The sequence below is a fragment of the Sapajus apella genome, unplaced genomic scaffold (genome assembly GCF_009761245.1).
Source record: "Sapajus apella isolate SASKATOON/1434 unplaced genomic scaffold, GSC_monkey_1.0 scaffold53, whole genome shotgun sequence".
Lineage (NCBI taxonomy): Eukaryota > Metazoa > Chordata > Mammalia > Primates > Cebidae > Sapajus > Sapajus apella.
The window spans coordinates 8090571-8112645 of NW_022436993.1; the positions used below are offsets into that span (position 1 = coordinate 8090571).

The window sequence follows — 22075 nt, forward strand, 5'->3', positions numbered from 1 at the left end:
GAAAAAAATTAACTTTTAACATTTCCCCACATACAAAACAACAGTATTTTAATAATAGACATAGAATTATATACATGTGGGCTGATGTGGTTTTAAAATTAAGCCTCACCCTGTGAGAAGACTGATTATAAAATATGTAAAAATCACATGCCAAGTAATCAGAAGTCTTTCTATTAATAACGTTGAAAGTGTTGATCAGGTCTCAGATATCTCACTTACCTCTTAAGGCGCCAACTCATTGTCACTCGGCCTATACAACAGATTTTTTGAATAGATTTACATATTTTCAAAGATTTTCACTCATGAAATCAAGAAGGTAAGATAATACCATTTCTTCTATACTAAAGCTGAAGTGTTTAGAAATGGGTAATTAGAAATGTTTCACAATCTAAATAAAGTTAGTAGAGAATAACAATGTGATTGCTTTAAAAGTTTAGAATAAACTTCCTCAGCATGTGTACACCTATGTAACAAACCTGCATGTTCTGCACACGTACCCCAGAACTTAAAGTGTAATTAAAAAAAAAAAAAAGTAAAACAGAAGTAAAATCATTCTTATATTTCCTGGTGATCATAGTTAATAATATTGCATTGTGTTTGAAATTAAATAATAGATTTTTTGGTGTTCTCACCACACACAGACACACACACACACACACACACAAATGTGAGATGATGAATGTGTTAATTAGCTTGATTGTGCAGAACATTTCAGCATGTATAAATATAACAAATCATCACCCTGTATATCTTAAATATATATGATTTTTATTTGTCAACTATATCTCCATAAAGCTGGAAGAAAAAAGGAACTTAAATCACTTTAAAAATAAGGATTGCAACGTATTAAATATACAGTATCATATCTAAGGAAGGTTAATTAGCATTTATATTGCACAATGTAGTTTATAAATCATTGGCAAATCCATCAATGTCCCTGAGGAAGAAGATAGATGGAGACTTTGACAAGAACTCTAATCATTTAAAATCAGATAAATATAAGCAAACACATTTTAACATCTAACCAGAACAAAATATGTACATATACTTAAAATTTCCTTTTAAGCCTTATGCTAATGTGCTCACTTGGGTTTAGTCAGTGTAAGTGGAAAAATAAAGTTGTCAGAATTTTATTCCACTCTTGAAATGCCTATAGTGATAAGAATGCATTTTTGGAGTAATATCACATCTATAAGTAATTGTTAAGGCTGTAAACTATTGTTATTTTTATTTTTGAGGCAGGGTTTCCCTCTGTTGCCCAACCCGTGGTGCAATCACAGCTCAATGCATCCTGGACCTCCTGGGCTCAAGCGATCTTCCCACCTTAGTCTCCCAAGTAGCTGGGACTACAGGCATGTGCCACCATATCCACTTAAATTTTTTCTTATTTTTTGTAAAAACAGGGTCTGGCTATGTTGCTCAGGCTGGTCTTCAACTCCTAGGCTCAAGTGATCCTCCAGCTTTGGCCTCCCAAAGTGCTGGGATTACAGGCATGTACCCTCTTGCCCAGTTAATTTGTTAAAACTTTTTTGGTAGAAACCGGGTCTTGCTAGGTTGCCCAGGCTGATCTTGAACTCCTGGGCTCAAGAAATTCTACTACTTTCGTCTCCCAAAGTGCTGGGATTACAGGTGTGAGCCACTGCATCTGTCCATAAGTTATTTTAAAAGTATCACAGTATCCAATTTGGAAAAGTAATGTCATAGTGGTTAACAATATGTGCTCTAGAACATTCTGTCTTGGTTCAAACCTCAGTTTTGCTATGAGAAATCTGTGTGACCTTGGGTTCCTTTGCCAGCTATTCTCTGTTTAAGTTTCCTTATTTATAAAATAGGGATAATAGTGCTTATATTACTACATTGCTTTGAGGATTAAAATGACATAGGAATATTGCTAGACAGTCGTTTTCACATTGAAAATGCTCAATACATAATTAGATACAATTTTTGTCTAACTTTAATATGGCAACTTTAGATCATACAAGTTATATGCTGCATTTAATAATCTAATCCCTATAGATCTAAATGTACTGAAATCACACTAAAATCCTGGAATGAAGCTTCTAGCAATTCTTCTCCATTCTCCATTTAAAGAAAGTTAAATTTATAATGAAATAATTAGACCCAACGATGACCTCCTCTAAAATTAGAGCAGGGAGTGTGGTGGCCCAGATGATAGTGAGTTGCCTTTTAGTGAAAGTGTTCAGAAAAGGAAGACACTTATTCATCTGAGAATTTGCAGAGGCTGTCAAACACTTACTTATAACCTATAAGTATCTCTCCTTTTTTCTACTCATATATTTTTATCTACTTCTAATTATTCACGATGAAATTCTGTTGCAGAATGGGTGGGGAAAGGATAGAAGCAAACACTTTTGGGACTAAGAGTAGCTCTGGGTCACTGGCTAAAAATATCTTAGGGGTATCAGATTGGAACCGTTTAAGAACTCTGTTGAAATTAAGACTGTTTAAGAACTCTAACCCAATGATTTTTTTTGTTTTTGGTATAACTGAAAGATGCATATACATTCTTCAAAAAGTAAACTTCACAAAAAGTCAGAGAAAATGCCCGAATCGTGCTACATAGTAACATTTCATGAAGCATATAAATCACGTTTTTTCTTTTCTTTTTAGCTTTTAAAGAAAATAAAAAGATGGCTCCTCTTCTATCTGTGTCTAAATAGGATTCATTCCTTTCCCATGTACTTTGGTAAACAATTAAGTTCTTATAAACAAATAAATAATATGGCCTTTCCATAAGATCCCTAGGATGGAGGTCCTTGAGTCTTCATGCTAAAGTTTACACAGTGTCTGTTATATTAGTTGGTGCTTAAAACACTAGTATTCCTTTTATTTCATATTATACTTTGAAATTCTCAACTACTGACAACAATTGAGAAGCTTCTGAGAGTTACTGATTGTGCATATGGGGTAAGGAGAGTGACATTTTTTGCTATGCTAGTTCTATTACCTGCTTAGAGACCTCTAACTATTGGGAGGAGATGAATTTAACAAAACCCAAATTAATGAGAATGATTTTTGTTTGATGACCCGCCAATGAATAACAGCTTCCAAATGGTCATTTATGTAGTATTTCAAAGATACCTCTGTCAGAAACAAGTAATTAGAATTCTGGTTGCCCCTGCCAATGCCAGAAGCTTTCATTTGATTCCAGAAATATTTCGCTCATGTGTCTTCTTCAAGAATAAGCCAAAAGTCTTCATGATGGTAATTCAACTTCAATAGATCAATATTCATCCATTAGTAGCTTTTAAAAGGTAAGAAAAATTAAATCTGAGCAGATTGACAGAGAGAAAGAAAATGTAGTTCAGTGATCAAAATCTGAAGGTGATGTGCTGCAAAGTGCAAATATTGCATGTTTTAGAAAGCCTGATTGGTATCAGCAGGAGGGACAATGTGATCATATGGAAACACCAAGAATCTTCTTTGATCAATATCCACTCTAGCTGAAGTGAACACAGACTAATGAGTATCTTGAGGCATGATTAGCCATGATCTAGTTGATTTTCCCGTCTTGAAAGCTTAACATTCACATAGAGAATATATGAGGAATCTCCTAACTTGACTTACTCATATTGTATAAGTATTATAATACTTTGTCTGAATTGTCAAGTGAACGATTTGCTAAAATTTCCTTATTTATGTGTTGTCAGTGCTTAGTGACTGGCCCTATATGGTTGTATCTTATTTATTTTCTAGTTGAAATCAAGTCCAGCAGAAGCACCGTTTACTGAGTACTCTTTAATGGAAATAGTCTGTATCGTACAATCACAACATTCATTTCCAGCATGAAGACTCAGGAAAAAAAGCGATTCTTGAGATAAAATTGACACTATCATAGTAGCTACAAGCTTCCCACAGAAAAGTGCAATGCATTAGCAGAATTAGCTAGTTGGAGTTGCTAAATAAATAGCTATGAATAAAAAACGCATTTGCCAAAATCATTTTAAAAAATTCTCCTGTAGTTCTAATTCTGTGAAATAATAATTTATTATGCATTCAATAAAACACAAACCTTAGGTAAGCATCAAGTGCTAATATAAACCTTTTTCTGTCAACATTCCCTCACTCCTTGCAAAACGTTTCATGACATGGTAAACCTAAATGGCCAGAGTTCCTAAATTACTTGAGTAAGCAGAGAGGAAATAAAAAATAGGACCTAAAACAACCTTCACACTTCTTTTTCTCCCACAAATACTTTACTCATGGCTTAAACCAGCTGCATTTCCTTCCTTCCTTTGATAATTACTTTGCCCTGGACTTGAAATGTTCCCAAGACATTAACTGATGATAAACACTCAAGGTGATGGATACTCCAAATACACTGATCTGATTACACAGTCTATGCATGTAACACATGCACATGTCCCGCATATGTAAAGTATTATGCACCAATAAAAGAAAAAAAATCGACGAAAAAGAGAGAACCAGAACCAGTAGTGAGACAGTAAATGGTCTACACAGTGTTACAGTGGGCCAGTGTGGCAGGTGGAAATGCAGGCCTGTGACAATATCGTGGTTCCACTTGCTGAGGGCTGCTTGTCCCGAACCTGGTGTTTTTGCAGGGGCACGTGCCTCTCTACCCCCGAGACTCATGGGAAGAAGCCATGATACATATTTGCCAAGTCATGACATCTCTTTTCTTTTTTCTTTTTCACAAAGGAGATCGTGACTTCATTAAATTGAACTGGGTGTGTTGGGGCTCAGAAAACAATATCCCAAAACGAAAGCCTCAGAGGTAGCCTCTGAAGCAGATGCTTTTTCTTTTCTTTCTTTTTAAAATTTGTATAAATTTAAGAGGTACCAGTGAAGTTTTATTACATGGATATATTGTGTAGTAGTGAAGTCTGTGCTTTTAGTGCTTCTGTCACCCAAATAGTGTACATTGTGCCCAATATGTACTTTCTCATCCCCAAACCCTCTACCTGTTCCCACTCTTCCAAGTCTCCAATGTCTTCATTCCAGGCTGGTCTGGAACTCGCAGGCTCAAGTGATCCTCCCACCTTGGCCTCCTAAAGTGCTGGGATGACAGGCATCAGCCACTGCTCCCAGCTAGACACAGCTCTGAATTGCTAAAAATTTACTTTCTCTAAGAAGTATTGCATAGGAGGATTAAATGTTAATAAAGAAAATGAAATAAATGAAAGAATTTAACAAGTCCCTGAAGAAAGCTTTTTTGTTCATACAAATTTTAGAAAAATTCTCAAATATGTAAAAATTGCTTAATCAGTGATTTCTGAAACTTTTTAGATTTTTTTACTTGTCTTTAAAAATCAAGTCAGGGTCAGTTAACAAGCTTACATTAGAAATGGATGCATCAAACTAATAAAATAACATTTTGAACAATGCTTTCTATCTTGGAAGTGTTTTATGACTAGTTATGTTATGAGAAAACCTCATGATTTCTATTTGTTTCTGCTTTTGTTGAGCCTTTGGTGAGCTAGTGCGCATACTTGAGAATGTAAGCACCCAACAAAATTGTGCTGTAACGAGAAGCAATTTTATCTTTCGGAAAATGAATAATTTTGAAGGGTTTTCCATTTTGAGGTGAGCAAAGAGTAAGGTGACACAATTTACTGGACATCTGTAGGTTGATCTGTTTTTAAATGAATGAGAGGACTACAATTTCAAAAACTACAAATTTGGCCCTGTTCCTCTGAAAGGGCTTGAACGGGGTTCAAAAAGTTCAAGTTTTTCCAAGATTATTTATATTTTGCATAAGTTTTGAACACATATTTTTTATTGTAGCTGCTACATAATTATAGTGAATGTTTCCTAGCACTAAATCAAATGGCAAATTGTTTTCTATGGGAAAAATTAGTTATAAAGGTTATGTTTGAAAATTTTTTTAATAAATACACATATTTGAAAATTCATATCTAATATTGTAAGGCCTTTTAAAAAGCAAAGAAGGAATAAAAGTAATGTTTATGTAAGTGTTATACTTGGCATTTAATATTTTATTTAAATATGTGGATATGGTCTCTTGTTACCCTTATCCAACATGATAGCCACTAGGCACATATGGCTAGTTAACTTACAATTAAGGAAATAAATTCATTCAAAAATTCAATTTCTCAGGCTCACTAGTCATATTTCAGGTTCATAGTAGCCACATGTGGCTAGTGAGTTCATGCTATACAATTTGGATTCACAACATTTCCACCAGCACAGGAAGTTCTGAATAGCACACTGGTCTATGCTATTATTATTACTGTTAATTAAAGCTTAAATAGTTTGCATAGTTCATGGGCAAAGCTGTGTTTTCACCTGTTAAGGTTATTTTACTCAGTGTCTAAAAATAATTTTAAAATATTGCTGTCTGGGCCAGGCAAGGTGGCTCACACCCGTAATCCCAGCACTTTGGGAGGCTGAAGCAGAAGGATCACTTGAGGTCAGGAGTTCAGGATCCTTCCGGCCAACATAGTGAAATCCCGTCTCTACTAAAAATACAAAAATTAGCCAGGTGTGGTGGCATGTGCCTGTAATTCCAGCCACTCAGGAGGCTGGGGCAGGAGAAGCTCTTGAACCCAGGAGGTGGAGGTTGCAGTGAGCCGAGATCGTGCCACTGCGCTCCAGCCTGGGCGACAGAGTGAGACTCCACCCAAAATAAAGAAAAAAGTGTTATATGGTCTTTAAGCTTATAAAGAGACCATGTATGGCAAAATATGTACATAAAAATGTTCCTTAAAGTGTTCAACGACCCTCTTTGTAGTATTTTTACTAGTTAATTGTCAGTTTTATTTCTGAAAATGCTAAATGTTTCTTATGGAGCCATGAATCATAACCAGCAAAGCAAATGTGCATTATAGCACCAATGTCAGTAAATTTGAAACAGCAGATACTGAGGAAAAGAGACTTGATATTAAGAAAGTACCAAGTAATGTACTGTGACTGGAAAAAATAAGGAATATTCTAAGGGATTCAGTATAGTCATTGTCATAATTTGGAGTAGAACGATTTTAAGTGAGGTCAGCTGCTTTCCAGATTGGTTTCTAGTGCAAGGCCCTGCGTGTGTGTGTTAACGTAACTTTCTCTTTACTTAAATGGCATGGCCTTAAATTTTCCAAATTAAAGAACCACATGGCATGAATGGATTTTCTGAGTTTCTTGCGGGAAACATCAGGCTCATTAAGCTTGGAAGGCACAGAAACAGTGAGGCCTGATGGGGTAAGTCAGCACGCCAGAGATTAAGATTGAAATTCAAAATGCTACGTTGGAAGAGAGAGAAACAAACAAGTGGCACTAGTGAGAACTGTGCACGTGTCCAGCAAGGTCTCTGCATGTTGTGTAAGGATTTGGAAGGACATGAGCTGCAGCTGAGAAAGAATTACTTAATAGAGCTATTTAAAAAGAAATTATGGAAATTACAAATGACACATGAATATATGACAATGTTAAAACTTTCTGGTAATCAAAAGACAATTAGAGCAACAATGAAATATCATTTTGTGCTTATCCAATTTGCAAAGCTAAAAATTAATAATAGAAAGCACTTGGGGAAATGGGATACCTTTAATAAAATGGTGATGGGTAGTACATGGTACAACCCTTGATAGAAAGCAATTTGTCAAAACACATTCAAAACAATATTAACATTCAGCATTCACAAATTCACTTTTTGAGAATCAGATACATGTACAAATTTAAAAACAAGGATGTTCAGCACCATTTTACTGACAATTAATATGAGATGCAAACTATGTAACCAACCTCTTTAGTGACAGGTTACATAAATGCTATAACGAAGAAATTTGTTAAAGCCATTAATGACTACATTTTGGACAGATATTAACAGTGTAGAAAAAGTATGTTTTATGTATGAAGGTGAAAACAGGGGGCACAATTATTTACAAAACACAATGCCAATCTTCTTACTGTGTATGTATGTTCATATATGTGCATATTACAAATAAATAGTCGGAAACAGATACGTGAAAACATTTATCGCTATTTCTCAGTAGTAGATTTCTAGGTAATTTAAATTTTCCTCTTTGGGTTTCCTGTTAATTTATAAATTACTCAGAATAATGTGCTATCCTTCTAATCATAAGTATATTTTTATATTCTTATTTCTGAAATGAACAACCAAAGTCAGTGCTGTACTTAGATCTGTTTTTCATAGCTGTACCTGTGGATACTGAATTAGCTGATCTCTATGGTTCTTCCTGTTTCTAAAGTTTTACACATTTTATGAAAAACAGTGATTTAGAGACATACAGACGGACAGACAGACAGACAAACACAAGTCTTATTAACAGACATAAAATAACACACAAGAACATAGTCAGAGACAACTGGAGTGCCAGAGGCACACTGTCGATGTGTTTCTTAGTGGAAATCAGTGGTTCCACTCTGATGGGCACCGGGGCTTGGCAGTGACATCTAAGTCAGTATCGCTATTTTTTAAAGTGATAATGATGATGGAAAAATACAGTAATTTTAAGTACAAGTATACCAAGTATACTACTTACTCTCTGCCAGGAATGCATGCTGTATACACATTGCATTTTAGGTACTAAGATGTTCATTTCATGTAGAAAAAAAAGTTATAAGTTAAATAAAATGTTTAACATTTCATGACCAATAATCAAATGACAATATTCCTTACACTTTCTTTACTTGTAATTTCCACCTTTTTTAACATAAGCCTTTGTTTTACCATAGACTTTTTTCTCTCTTTTTGATGGGACAAAGGTATTTCTCTTGTAAACTCCGAAGGATTTATCAGTTTACTAACAATGCCTGAATTGTCTTTGACAGTTAAACTATCAGCTCACCCAATCCTTTTTGAAAGAAGAAAGCTACTTTAATTAATTATGCTTGAAAGTTACATTAAAATTATTGAAATACATTGAAACTATTTGGAGGTCTTTAAAAACTGAAAAACAAGTGTTTTTTTGTTGATGTTAGGAAGAATGAATAGGGAGACATTTTAATAATAAATAAATTAAAATTGCTTTACAGATTTTTGAATGCTTTACTAAATCTTCACCAAATCTGATAACAAGGGTACAGTAATGGTGATCTACTGGGAAAAACTATTTTCCAGGCTTGAGTTCACATTCCCATGTTTCCATGACTACATGAAGCCAAAGGTTCTACAACCTATGTAACCAAAATAATTAAAAGAATAGAAAATTGATCTTATGAGAACAAGGTTCTATGTAACACGCCTTGGAATACAGAAGAAATGAAACTACTCATTACTTAGGATAAAATAATTTGTTCCCTAAATCTTCTTGTGGTGGGGGGAGGGGAAGGTAACAGAGGCAAAGTGTTTACATTTCCTACAAAGACAATTCTTAACAGTGAGTGTTGCTAAATGAGGGAACTGAATTTTGAAAAAAAAACTTACATTGGTCTAAACTCTGATAGTTGAATAAGTAACACAGATCTGTAGGAATCAACTTATTTCTCACAAAAGAAATATATTGGTATAATTTGTATTGTGCTAATCTTGGGTTATCCTAATCTCTGGCATAAAGATGTGCTTTTTGTTAGCTGAGAATACAATGCAACAATATATCTCTTTTATACAGAATCTCATGTAACAGACACAGTTATGCTTTATAAATATGGGAGATACTTTGAAGGAGATAAAATTTTTTGTTCGCAAAATGATTTTTAAGTAGAACATAGCCATTCTAATTTTCTTGCATAAGTACGGTCCCGTCTAACAGCAGCGATGGCAGAACTAGAGACCCAAATATTCCATTCCTTCTTGGTTAATTTTCTCAGGATGGAACAGTAAGGATAACAGGACATGGGACTGCTATTCCAGTATGCAAATTGTCTGAGGGAAGCTTTTCTCTGAACTCTAAGTCTGGGTTATTTTAGATAACTGCTGAGTTCCAAACTTCAGACATAATCTGGTCTGAAAATTCATATGAATTTTGCCAATTTATTCAATGAGATTTATATTTGAAAATATTTTTCCCCCAACACATAATAGTTATCCTTTCATAGCACAACAAGAGATGCACAATTACACTTTAGGGCCCCGATAGCTAACTACAATTTTATCATAGGGAATATACCAACATAATACTTGCATAATAAAATACATTTGTAAAAAAAACATATTTTGGTTGGTCTTTTTATTTAAGCAATAATATATCAGAACAACAATATGGACTGGGAGCCCTGCTGAGCAAGCTGCAAATAATTTTTTTTTCAGCAATGAAAAAAGAACCAAGAAATAAACTAAAACTAGTATGTCCTTCTACTCGTGCAATAATTGACTCCAGCCATGCTTGATTTAAGAACACTGAAAGAAAGAATGTGAGAACAGCCGTCCTCAAACAGAAGCCAACTTCAGCTGTCCCAGGGTTTGGCCTCTTATTTAAGAGCTTGTCGGGATGCCTTTATGTTGCCTACACATATTAATACATCCTTGCCTTGTTCACAGTACAATTTAGTTTCTGGAAAATCTGCTTTGATTTAACAATTCCCTTGAATATTGCCTCCCACAAATTCTCAGCTAACAAGGAGAAAGCCCATGTTCTTCGCCAAGCAGAACCATCATGTATGAATGCCATTCAGTTGTAAAATCACCATTCAATTGTAAGATAGTTGTGAGATAACCCTTATGTTTCTGCTAATCCATTGCTTTAAAAATTATAGCTTCCACTCCAATTGTTTTCTATATTTGAGAGTTGACATAATTAAGTAGAATCACCTCAAGTCATGACCAAAGAGCATGTGCATGTGATAAATTACCACTCTAATGAAATAAAAGAAGAAAAAGAACTTTCAACACGAAAGAAAAATGATTTCATCTTGAGATATATTTTCTTATCTCCCATTTCTTTAAATAAGAACACATAGGACACAGACACCCCCCACCCCAACTCCAAGTGCTACCACAGCAAAGCATCTTTCAGGACTGCTTTTGGAGTAAAGAAGATTCAAAAACCAGAAACTTTCAACAGATGCCTCTTTGTAGGATCAGAATGGCTAATGCAGTTAGCATTTTAGTTTCTAATGCAACAAACAGTTGTCCAGAGTAACACATCCCTTTTTATGCTACAAAATGTAAACTAGGCTAGATGGGCAAACATAATTTAAAGAAAATACATATCTTCTCTGGTGGTAGGTACAGCTCCACCCAGATTTTTATTTACCTAAATTCGTACTTTTTCTTTCATCTTCCTTTAGACTCTAAAACAGTTTTACACAAACACATTAAATGTAAGATAGCACAAAGCTGTGGTTTTGCTCAGAAACTTAAGATAAACATACATGAAAAGTCATATGCCTATCAATCAAATAATTCGTCACTGTTCTATGTCATTCTTATTAATAAAAGAACTATATCTGCTTAGCCAAGTCGACTATCCCAAAGAATCTAGCTAGGCATGGTGGCTCAGGCCTGTAATCCCAGCACTTTGGGAGACCTAGGCAGGAGGACCACTTGAGCTAGGGGGTTCAAGACCAGGCTGGGCAACATAGCAAGACCTCGTTTATTCCAATAATAATAATTTAAAAAATTAGCTGAGCATGGTGGTGCATGCCTGTGGTCCCAGCTACTCAGGATGCTGAGATAGGAGACTCATTTGAACCTGAAAGGTCAAGGCTGCAGTGAGCTGTGACTGCACCACTGCACTCCAGCCTGGGTGACAGACTAAGACCCCAAATCAAAAGAAAGGAAAAAAAAAAACAAGAAAAAAAATCCAAAACTACACATTCTTGGCTTGGCTATTTAATTTCTCTTCACCTGAGTTAGTTCAAGGATGACAGAGATAGTCCAACAGGAGTTATAAGCCAAACAAGGGAATTAACAAGCATCAATCAGCTAATCAATTAGCTGTTATTTTTTTTCTTCAGGTACATCTTCTTCAGGTCGATCTCCTTTAAATTTACCCCACAGAGGCTCACTCATTGCGACTGCCCTTCTTCTACTTACTGGGAATTTGTTGGATCCTGTGAACAACGACAAATGCATCAGAAAGTCCGACTTTCACTGGATGATTGGTTGAACTTATCTGTGTGACCAAGACAGGAATCTGGAAAAGAAAAAGCAGGTTGCTACATGTTAGATCTGAATTTCATACAGGGAGGAAAGGCAGTAAGATCTTCTTGTTTCATGGACAAAACCATGGGAAGGAGATAAAAGACTAGAGAGGGAGCCAAAAGTATTAGAAAAGAGAGACATAGGAAACCAAAAAATAACATCGGTTTAGTGTTGCTGAATAAACAGAAGAATCAAGAGTTCCTGGGTCTGGAGATGGCTATTTGATGTTGAAAGTAACAGATTCTCAGCGAATCTAACTGATGTTAGATGCTGCAATCTTAACACACATACAGGCACACCATTAATGCATTTAGGGCTGCCTATAATTTTGGAAACAGAAATTCTCCTCTTACTCTTCGTTTTCCTAAAAAACTGATTGTATATTTGTTTTTATAGTTTTAGAAAATCCTTGTTTATAAGCAGTCTTATAGATATAAAACCTAGAGAAAAACAAAAAAATGCATGGCTAAATATACATTTGCCAATACCCTCACTGATTAATATCTAATTAAATTTGGCAACAATTTCACCATTCTGGTTGAAACTACCATGAAAAACTTCTAAGTTCTTAGGGGTCATCTCAAGGTCACAGTTCTTAAATTTGAATCTAAATGAATCCACAGTCTGAATATGATAGACAGTTCTAATATTTACAATTTAAAAATTAGGATAAATTGAGAATATATGAAAAACTATATATGTTACAAATGATATGAACTCAGAGTATATTTTTTCAGATTCAGAAAGGATTCATTGGAGATATGATTACTCTCTTTATTATCAGTTTTATAGAGACAAAAATGGGAATGAGACCATCTTCAATAAATAAAGAAACAGGAAAGTAAAAGAAAAGAATCAATGTGCCAAAAATGTCTTAAGGCAGAATAAACAGATTTGGGGCTATCTATGGGTAATTCATTAAATAATATGTTAAAGCAGATATTACTGATCAACAGAGTGTCATTCTGTTGCTCAGGCTGGAGTGCAGTGTTGGAATCATAGCTCACTGCAACCTCGACCTCCAGGCCTCAAGTGATCCTCCTGCCTTAGCCTCCTGAGTAGCTGGCTATTTTATTTTTATTTTTTTATTTTTTTGCAGAGCTAGGGTCTCACTATGTTGCCCAGGCCGCAAAATGAACTCCTTCTTGACTAACAATGAAGAGATTATATAGGTGTGTAGGTGTATGTATAAAAAAACTATTTAAAAGTATAGCCAGTATTGGGCAAATTAGCACAAGAATAAAGCTGTTATTGTCACGATCACCTATTTTATAGAGGACTCTATATTTATAAGGATATGATGCGCCCAAGTCAGTGAATATATGGACCAAAAAGATGTCAAAAGACCAAAACTCTAAAATCTTTGACTGTGGGAAGCTATTTTGTTATCCTGTCTACAAATTTATATTCATCCTCAAAATGTCTCATGAGTCATCTAAGCTGAGAATGTCGGGTAGCCAAAATGAAAAAATAAAAACTCTAAACTATAGAAGTTTTTTTTTTTTTTTTTTTTTAAACAATGTAGCTTCATTATTTTCAAGTGTCTATAATGGTTGCCTTCTTAAGATTAAAGTAAAGCTAAATTTTAACTGGGCCTTGGTATGATCTGTATTGAATCACACATCTCTGGTGAATTGGTTTCACAATTACATTCTCTTCAAAGGAGAGAAAGAAAAGGAGCTCTCGCACCAGTTAAAATATGCTTCTATTTTGACTTCTACAAGCATTCATGAATACTTTTTTAAACAACAGTATAATTTTTGTTCCATATGACCAGATAGAGACAGGTTTCTTGTTTGGTATACATGTTTCTATAACTGAGATGTTGAAGCAAAGCAAGCGTAGAAGCAGAAAGTGGTTGGAATGAGTGCACAAAGTCAAGGCGGGAGAAGAGGTCAGCAGTAAGCAAAAGTGGAGCAGGGCACACTGGCCTTTGGAAGGAGCATCAGAGACAGACACTGCTCGTTTCTCCACGCTGGGGTATCTTTCTCCAGCACATAGGAACCCCACCCAATCCCTTAAACATGAGCTTTTTACATCTGTCTCTAAAGCACAGAGAAAACAGCATGCTGCTTAATAGTTAATGGAATTTTATTTTCTCTGTCTGTTCTGTCCTGAAAACATCACCAAAACATTCATTTGTTTCCATTACAGGCCCAGCTATCTATCCAATAGGCAGCAGAGTATCTCAGCAAGGGTTTGATTGTATAGTATGTGTTCCAAGATGTGAATCATATGTCTATCAAAGCTTAACTGGAAAAGAAGTACTCCAAACTCATTTTTGCTTCCTTGCTAATCTCCAATATGATGTTTAGTAATTTAAGATTAAAAACAACAGCAACAACAAAAGCCCCCAATATACCTCAAGCTTTCTGTTTTACCCATTCTTATTTGCCTATAACCCTTAACTTTTTCCTTTGTTTTCCTTAAATATCTGAACCGGATTCAGTGTTATCAATAGTGAATCTAATTTTTTTTTTTTTTTTTTGAGACGGAGTTTCGCTCTTGTTACCCAGGCTGGAGTGCAATGGCGCGATCTCGGCTCACCGCAACCTCCGCCTCCCGGGTTCAGGCAATTCTCCTGCCCCAGCCTCCTGAGTCGCTGGGATTACAGGCACGCGCCACCATGCCCAGCTAATTTTTTTTTTTTGTATTTTTAGTAGAGACGGGGTTTCACCATGTTGACCAGGATGGTCTCGATCTCTTGACCTCGTGATCTGCCCGCCTCGGCCTCCCACAGTGCTGGGATTACAGGCTTGAGCCACCGCGCCCGGCCCAGTGAATCTAATTTTTAAGAGTCATAATCTCTTTTATTATTATCAAAATAATGACCTGTAGCCCCAGTTACCTGGGAGGCTGAGGCAGGAGAATCACTTGAGCCAAGGAATTGGAGGCTGCAGTGAACTATGATGGTGCCATGACACTCCAGCCTGAATGACAGAACAAGACTCTGTCTCTAAAACACACACACGCACACACACACACACACACACACACACACACACACTGCAAAATATTAATACTAAGTTGTCTGTAAACTACACCTGAATAGAAGGGCTTTCAGTTAAATTTGACAATGTAAAAGTCCATTTGCTTTCTGGGCTATCGCTAACAATTTGCACAATTATTTCAGTCCTTTTTCAGTGTACAGCTCCTGAACTCTTTCCTCTGCTGGGTATTGAGCAATGCATCTAACAGCATGAAAGTCAGGGTGAGCTATCATCAAACAATCAATTCCTAACATGCCTCCTGCCCTCATCTCCACAATCATAATCTGTAGAAAATCTGGAAGCACTCAACTAACAGCATGAAAGTGATAAGCAAAATCCACCTTCGCTTTAAAACAGTGGTTCCAAATTTCCTTTCTTCATAAGCTACTGTGTGCTTCAGGTAAGAAAGAAGAAATTCCTGAGGGAGAAGCTGCAGGGTGCACACAATGAGTGAATTTTCCAGCTGATATCTGTCATGTGGAAATGCAAGCCAAGCGCTTCCAGGGCTTTCTGAGTCCTCAAGAAGAAAATGCAAATCTGTATTTTTACTCGAAATGTTTTAATATTTAAATATTGGCAACATATCTGTCTTGCAAACATATATGTATACATAAAACATTAAAAATATACATAGAGTAAAACGTGTACCCTTTGATTTAAAGACTGCTCACACTGAATTGACACATGAAGAGTCTGAGTTTCATACAAAAACAGTGACACAGCATGCTCACTTGAAGAAGCTTGCACCATTGGACTCAAGACAGCTCAGACTCTGGTGTGGACTTCACCTGGCACAATAGCTAGATAAAGAAGCTTACTTAAACATGGCTTGGGAATTAAACATTAAGAGAAAAGAAAGGAAGTTAAGGAAAATCTACACCCTGGGTTTGGGGGAGACACAGGGAACGTATCAGGCCTTTAACATCAAGGACAAAAGCAATCTTTTGTCATGGAACATCAGAGCAAGAAGACCATATGTGGGCAAGGGTACCCACCATGTGAAAGAAACCTCTGATTGCCACATCAGGGATAAAGGACGGTCAAGCCTGGGAGGAGAAAGTGAAGACAAAGCACCTAGAATGGTCACATGAATCGCCCAAGGAAAATGTAACTGACATTGCCAGAGCCCACACTAGAACAAGCTTTTATCTCTAAAATTATTTCCTTTGGGGGTGCTGGGCACCGTGGCTCATGCCTGTAATCCCAACACTTTGGGAGGCTGAGCCAGGCAGACAACTAGAGATCAGGAGTTAGAGACCAGCCTGTCCAACGTGGTGAAACCCCATCTCTACTGAAAATACAAAAAATTAGCTGTGCATGGTGGTGAGTGCCTGTAATCCCAGCTCCTCAGGAGGCTGAGGCAGGAGAATTACTTGAACTCAGGAGGCAGTGGTTGCAATGAGCTGAGATTGTGCCAATGCACTCCAGCCTGGGCAGCAGAGTGAGACTCCGTCTTAAAAAAAAAAGTAAATAAAATAAAATAAAATAAAATTTCCTCTGGGACACAGATCTTGCTACCTGGCTACTATATTTATTTAGTTTTACTCACAGCATTTGCTATTGAAACATTATAAAGGGAGAATAACTCAACTTACCATTTTCTTACACTAGGGAAAGTAAACAAAAACCGAAAATGTCAGGCGCTTTTTTATGTGAGATAGCTAAAAAATAAAGTATCTCTACAAATGCAAATGAATTAGATCCCAAATAAAGCTGTGTACTGCAATTTTAATATTTTAGATGTTTAAAATACAGGGAAGAGCTATGATATAAAATACGTGTCTCTATATTTTTCTTAGAATTATTTCTTGAGAGCTGTTTTTAATTAGCATTTTATTCGACCTGGTTTTCTCATCCTTGTATTAGACATGTATGTACATGTATATTATTCTTTTCTGCACACACATTTATCAAGTGTCTTGGATGTATATGCTATATTCACACATCAACTATTCTCATACATGCAGCAATGGTTATAGAAGGAAATTACTTGATATCTAAATGGTGGTGGTCTCAATGCTGTATTCTTTTTGGCCTTCTCTGACTTGCGTGAATTACCGTTTTTCCTACAAGCTCAGTCAGTGTTCATCTTTTAATACTTTCAGGCTGCTAACCATGAGCGAACGGTCATTACAGTTTAAATAAAAGAAATAATCTTCAAAAAATTCAAAAAATGCATTAAGAGCCCCATTGAAACCTACAACTAGTTAACAATGGTGATTTATTAACTATGTATTCTTCCACAGAAGCAGCAAATGCTACACCAAGGAACATTAGGTTTAAATACTTAAATGGTAGAATAGATTAAAAAGTGATTTTACTTAATAAACAGTAATGTTCCTCTACATTGACCTCTTCTAAAATTTGCTGCTGAAGGAAATGGTAAAGTATTCAACCAAGAAAATGGATAGAACAGGCTAACTCCTGGGCTGAGCCTACCTCTTCTGTGATTTTTCTCCTGTTGCCATCTAGTATGACATTTTTATTTAAATTGCAGCATCCTAACCTAGTGACCATCCTTATCCCTCATATAAGCTAGTGAAAAAAAACCCGAATTTGCAATTAACACAGAAAGAGTCACATTCAGCTACAGTTTGTGTCTACAGTGATTACCAATGCCATGTATATCAAGAGAATAGAGGTAAAAACAAGCCAGAGAAACTGCAACTTCTCAAAGGTAAGAGGATTCTGGGATAGACAATATCAAGGACAGTAAAGACCCTTATTTCAAATTTCCAGCATTTTTGAAATACACTTTTTTTTTTTTTTTGAGACAGACTTTAGCTCTTGTTGCCCAGGATGGAGTACAATGGCACTATCTTGGCTCACTGCAACCTCTGCCTCCTGGGTTCAAGCGATTCTCCTGCCTCATCCTCCTGAGTAGCTGGAATTACAGGTGTGTGCCACCATGCCTGGCTAATTTTTTTGTATTGTTATTAAAGATGGTTTCTCCATGTTGGTCAGGCTGGTCTCGAACTCCTGACCTCAGGTGATCTGCCCACCTGGGCCTCCTAAAGTGCTGGGATTACAGGAGTGAGCCACTGCTCACAGCCTTTTTTTTTTTTTGAGACCTTGTTGCATTCTGTTGCCCAGGCTAAAACCCAGTGGTCTGACTTGGCTCACTACAACTTCTGCCTCCTGGGTTCAGCGATTCTCCTGTCTTAGCCTCCTCAGTAGCTAGGATTACAGGCATGCACTACCACGTCCAGCTAATTTTTGTATTTTTAGTAGAGCCTGTTGGCCAGGCTGGTCTCCAACTCTTGACCTCAAGTGATCTGCCCGCCTCAGCCTCCCAAAGTGCTGGGATCACAAGCGTGAGCCACCATGCCCAGCTGTTGGAATAAAATATTTTTTTCTGAGATTATTAGTTTTCTTGTTACACTATCAATAGACCAGAACTTTTAGGGCCATATCTATTATAATCAAGCAAAAAGTCTTCAGTATTTAATGGCAACTTATTATGAAGAAGCTGAGATTTAGGGTCATAGCTAATTACTAACAGAATAGAAAAATGGGATTTTAATTGTCAAATTCCATTAAGGTCTCTGGGTATTTCAGGTCCCTTTTCTGTAAATGACAAAAGTAGCGCTACTCATGGATTTTGTGAGAATTACATGTAATTTATTGTAAATGCTTAGGCCAGTGCCTGGCACATATGAACAGCTCAAGAACTGCTAGATTTCATTAACTTTGGAGGTTATTGTTAAATGTGAATGTGACTTTCACTTCTGGTTACGGCAGACAAGATTAAAATCATTTCTACTACTTAAGCAGAAAATGTGAATAAACTATGGAAAGTATCTGTTGAAAACTTCAGATACTTATCAAAGAGCAAGGTCTTGAAAAGCCAAAATCCCAAAGAAAGGAAATCCCAGAAGTAAACCCAACACCACTTTCCCCATCAAAGCATTTGCCAATTTACAAATAAGTGTTAAGAGAGTACGAAGGTCTCACTGTTAGCCCAGAGAGGTTAAGTAACTACCGTAACTACCGGACTGCCTTCTTATACACTTTCTTTTCACTACATGACTGAATGGTTCACTCATTCTGATATCCTTGACTGTCTTTCCTGGCTAGTCATTTTCATTCCATAGCTTAGCACATCACATTATATCAATCATATCATAGCCATTTGTGATCACAGGTAAGAATGATTTGCCTTTCCACACAGCCTTTGGGCTGTCTCATGGAGCTGAAGAAAAATATATGCATTCAGGGCCACTAAGAAAAAGGTCCATAGTAAATATCCAAATCTTTAGTGGAGCTCCCTGAAGGACTAGAAGAATAAGGTCTTACCGGAAATGTTCTGGCCTTCATAAGGACTGATGCTCAATTTTGAATGGGCCTAGCTGTACAGTATTAAAGTGATCCATCCTGTACTAACAGCCAAAAAAATAAACTGTTTCATAGGAAGGGAACATTGTCAATCCTGAAAGTACTTTGGTCCTTTGTAAACAATGTCCGATATTTTATTTTAAAAAAATCACCTAGCATTCAAAGAAACATGCCAATGAATGAAAATCTAGAGGAAATAAGAAGAAAACAGGTGATGGAGACAGACCCACAGTTCACTTAGATATTGGAGCTACTAGTCACAAGCTTTAAAATAATCATTATTAGTATAGTCAAGAAAACAGATGATATGGTTAATTTCATCAGGTAATTCAATCTCTCTAAAAAACAACTGGATATCCTAAAATTGAAAAATGCATTATAATGAACAGTTGGGGATTTGAGGAGAAGAACTTTAAAAAATATTATTCTTTTTGTGTTTTGGCTGAATTCTAAGCAAACTCTATCTTTGAAGTTAATTAAGATATGCAGCTATGTAACAATAAGGCTCCATAGCTTAAAACAGAATTTCAAATCTTTGGTTGCACAATACAGAGCTATAGCCTCAGGAAAAATAACTTAATTATTTAAAGGAATCCATGCCTTCACAATTCCTCTCTACAATGTGATTACAGAAAACAACAGGATCTTGGTGAAGAAACATTGAATATTTTGAGCAGATCTGTATTCACTCTTATTTGAAGCAGCAGTCGTACTTCCCTATTTCAATCCAATTATAAGTAAGATTGTTATAAGTATAAATGTATTTTCTTATTTATTAATCATTCATCATTTAGTCTGCACTGCAAAAAATTATGCTATTGAAGAAATGACAATATTTGCAGAATGAAAGGATTGGAGGTCATGTACGTGCTTGGCATGATTAGCACATTGAAATACTGCGAAAAATTTCATGAAGGCACTGAAAATGAAATTTTTTTAACTAAATTTATTCAATCCATTACTAATTTTAATGTAAAATTTAATTGTAATTGTAATTTACAATTTTAAAACAAGTCCCAAAATGGTGGTGGGTTTCGTGTAAATCAGAATTTTTCTTCTTACTCACATAAAATATAATGAAACAAAACAAAGCTGGTGTTAGCTTATTAGAAGAAACTTATTACAGAAAGAATTACACTTACTTCCCTGTCTATAATTCCGTAAGTTTAGCTTGGACAGGAACAGAAAATTATACTCCTTGTAATCATATGTTCTTAGAATTTGGTTAGCTCTACAAATGAAGTAGGAATACCTCTCCTGACTATACTTGTAATTGTGTGATATGAAAACAATCTAATAATAAAGATTCTTAAAGAGCAAATATTAAGAAATACTTATTAGAAAAACAAATGAGACATAGATTTGTGAATTGTTATACATAATCTCTTTAGGCAGGAAAAATGGTCGAGCTGTCTTAGGATCATCAAATTAAAGTTTTTGACTCTGGATTTGTCCTTAACGAGCTCTGTGACCTCAAGTATGTCATTTAATCTCTCTGACTCAGCTTGCTCAGCTATAAAATGAAGATAATCATGTATGATCTATTTCCATAATTAAGTCATAAACATTTATTGAACAGCTTCTATGTACCACTGCTATTGTAAAATGCTTAAGATATTAAGGCTATAGGAAATTGTTGAAGAATTGAACACTATAATGCATGTGAAAGTGTCTTGTAAATGATAATACATGATGCAAGCTACTATTTTATGGTATCATGTTTAGGAATATTTTTCTAGCAGTGTGAGGAGCTTCTAGCTCTCACCCGAATGCAAGAGGACTCTATTTTGACAAATTTTACAAATAACAATTTGCCTTAGCAAAATAAAATATATAAGAATTACTGAGAAGAAAAAAGAGGTATGCTAGAAAAGTAGAAGCTGCTTTCTATCTAGGACATAAAAAGAGCAGAAAGGCAAATAACTAAAAATGACTTATATGAACTCCAAGTGCAGAAGGAAGACATTCTTCAGGATAAGCGCCTGGGAATATCAAGAAAGCGTTAAATTTGCCTGTCATCTTGAAACTCCCCAGGACAAAACAGGAAAACTGTAATGGAACGTTTTTCTTTGATAAAAATGAAGAAAAGAAAAGGCCTTTAAAAATACTAACCTAGAAGAAAGAACAGGAAGAATCAACTGTTACTCTGCAATGTGAGTTATCCTTTGAGAACAGTATAAAAAGATGACAATTTTGATAATAATAGCTGGTAAGAGAAACCACAATAAGAACACAAACCTCTGTTTTGACAAAGCCTCCAGTTGGTGAGACCTAAGACTCCAAACTTACTGACTCTGTGTCTTTCCAGAAACTTGACTACTGCTGTTTGAAACCATTGAAAACTAACATTGTAAAACATCACTGTGCAGTTCCAGCAATATACTAGATTGCAATGAAAACTACAAATGAATGAACCCTTTTGAGAAATATTCCCTCAGCTTCCAGGGAGTGTGACATAAAAATATGGTGGGCTCTGGTATAAAAAACATAGCCCTGTTTTTATTTCCTTGGGGAATCACCACACTGCTTTCCACAATGGCTGAACTAATTTACACTCCCATGAGCAGTGTATAAGCATTCCCTTTTCTCTACAACCTCACCAGTAAAACTACATTCAGCCCAGAAATCCCATTACTGGGTATATAGCCAAAATAATATAAATTCATATAACCAAATACCACCTGTTTCCCCAAAACCTATTGAAATAAAAAAATGA

The 22075-nt window shown here is 35.8% G+C and overlaps 1 protein-coding gene across 1 annotated transcript in view; it reads right to left on the reverse strand.

The window, feature by feature from the left end:
* Window positions 1-22075, reverse strand: part of PLXDC2 (plexin domain containing 2) — a 425653-nt gene that overhangs the window by 90345 nt on the left and 313233 nt on the right. Inside the window, exon 7 of the mRNA XM_032243929.1 lies at window positions 11927-12026. Coding sequence (XP_032099820.1) covers window positions 11927-12026 — 100 coding nt within the window. The remainder of the gene's footprint in view (window positions 1-11926; window positions 12027-22075) is intronic.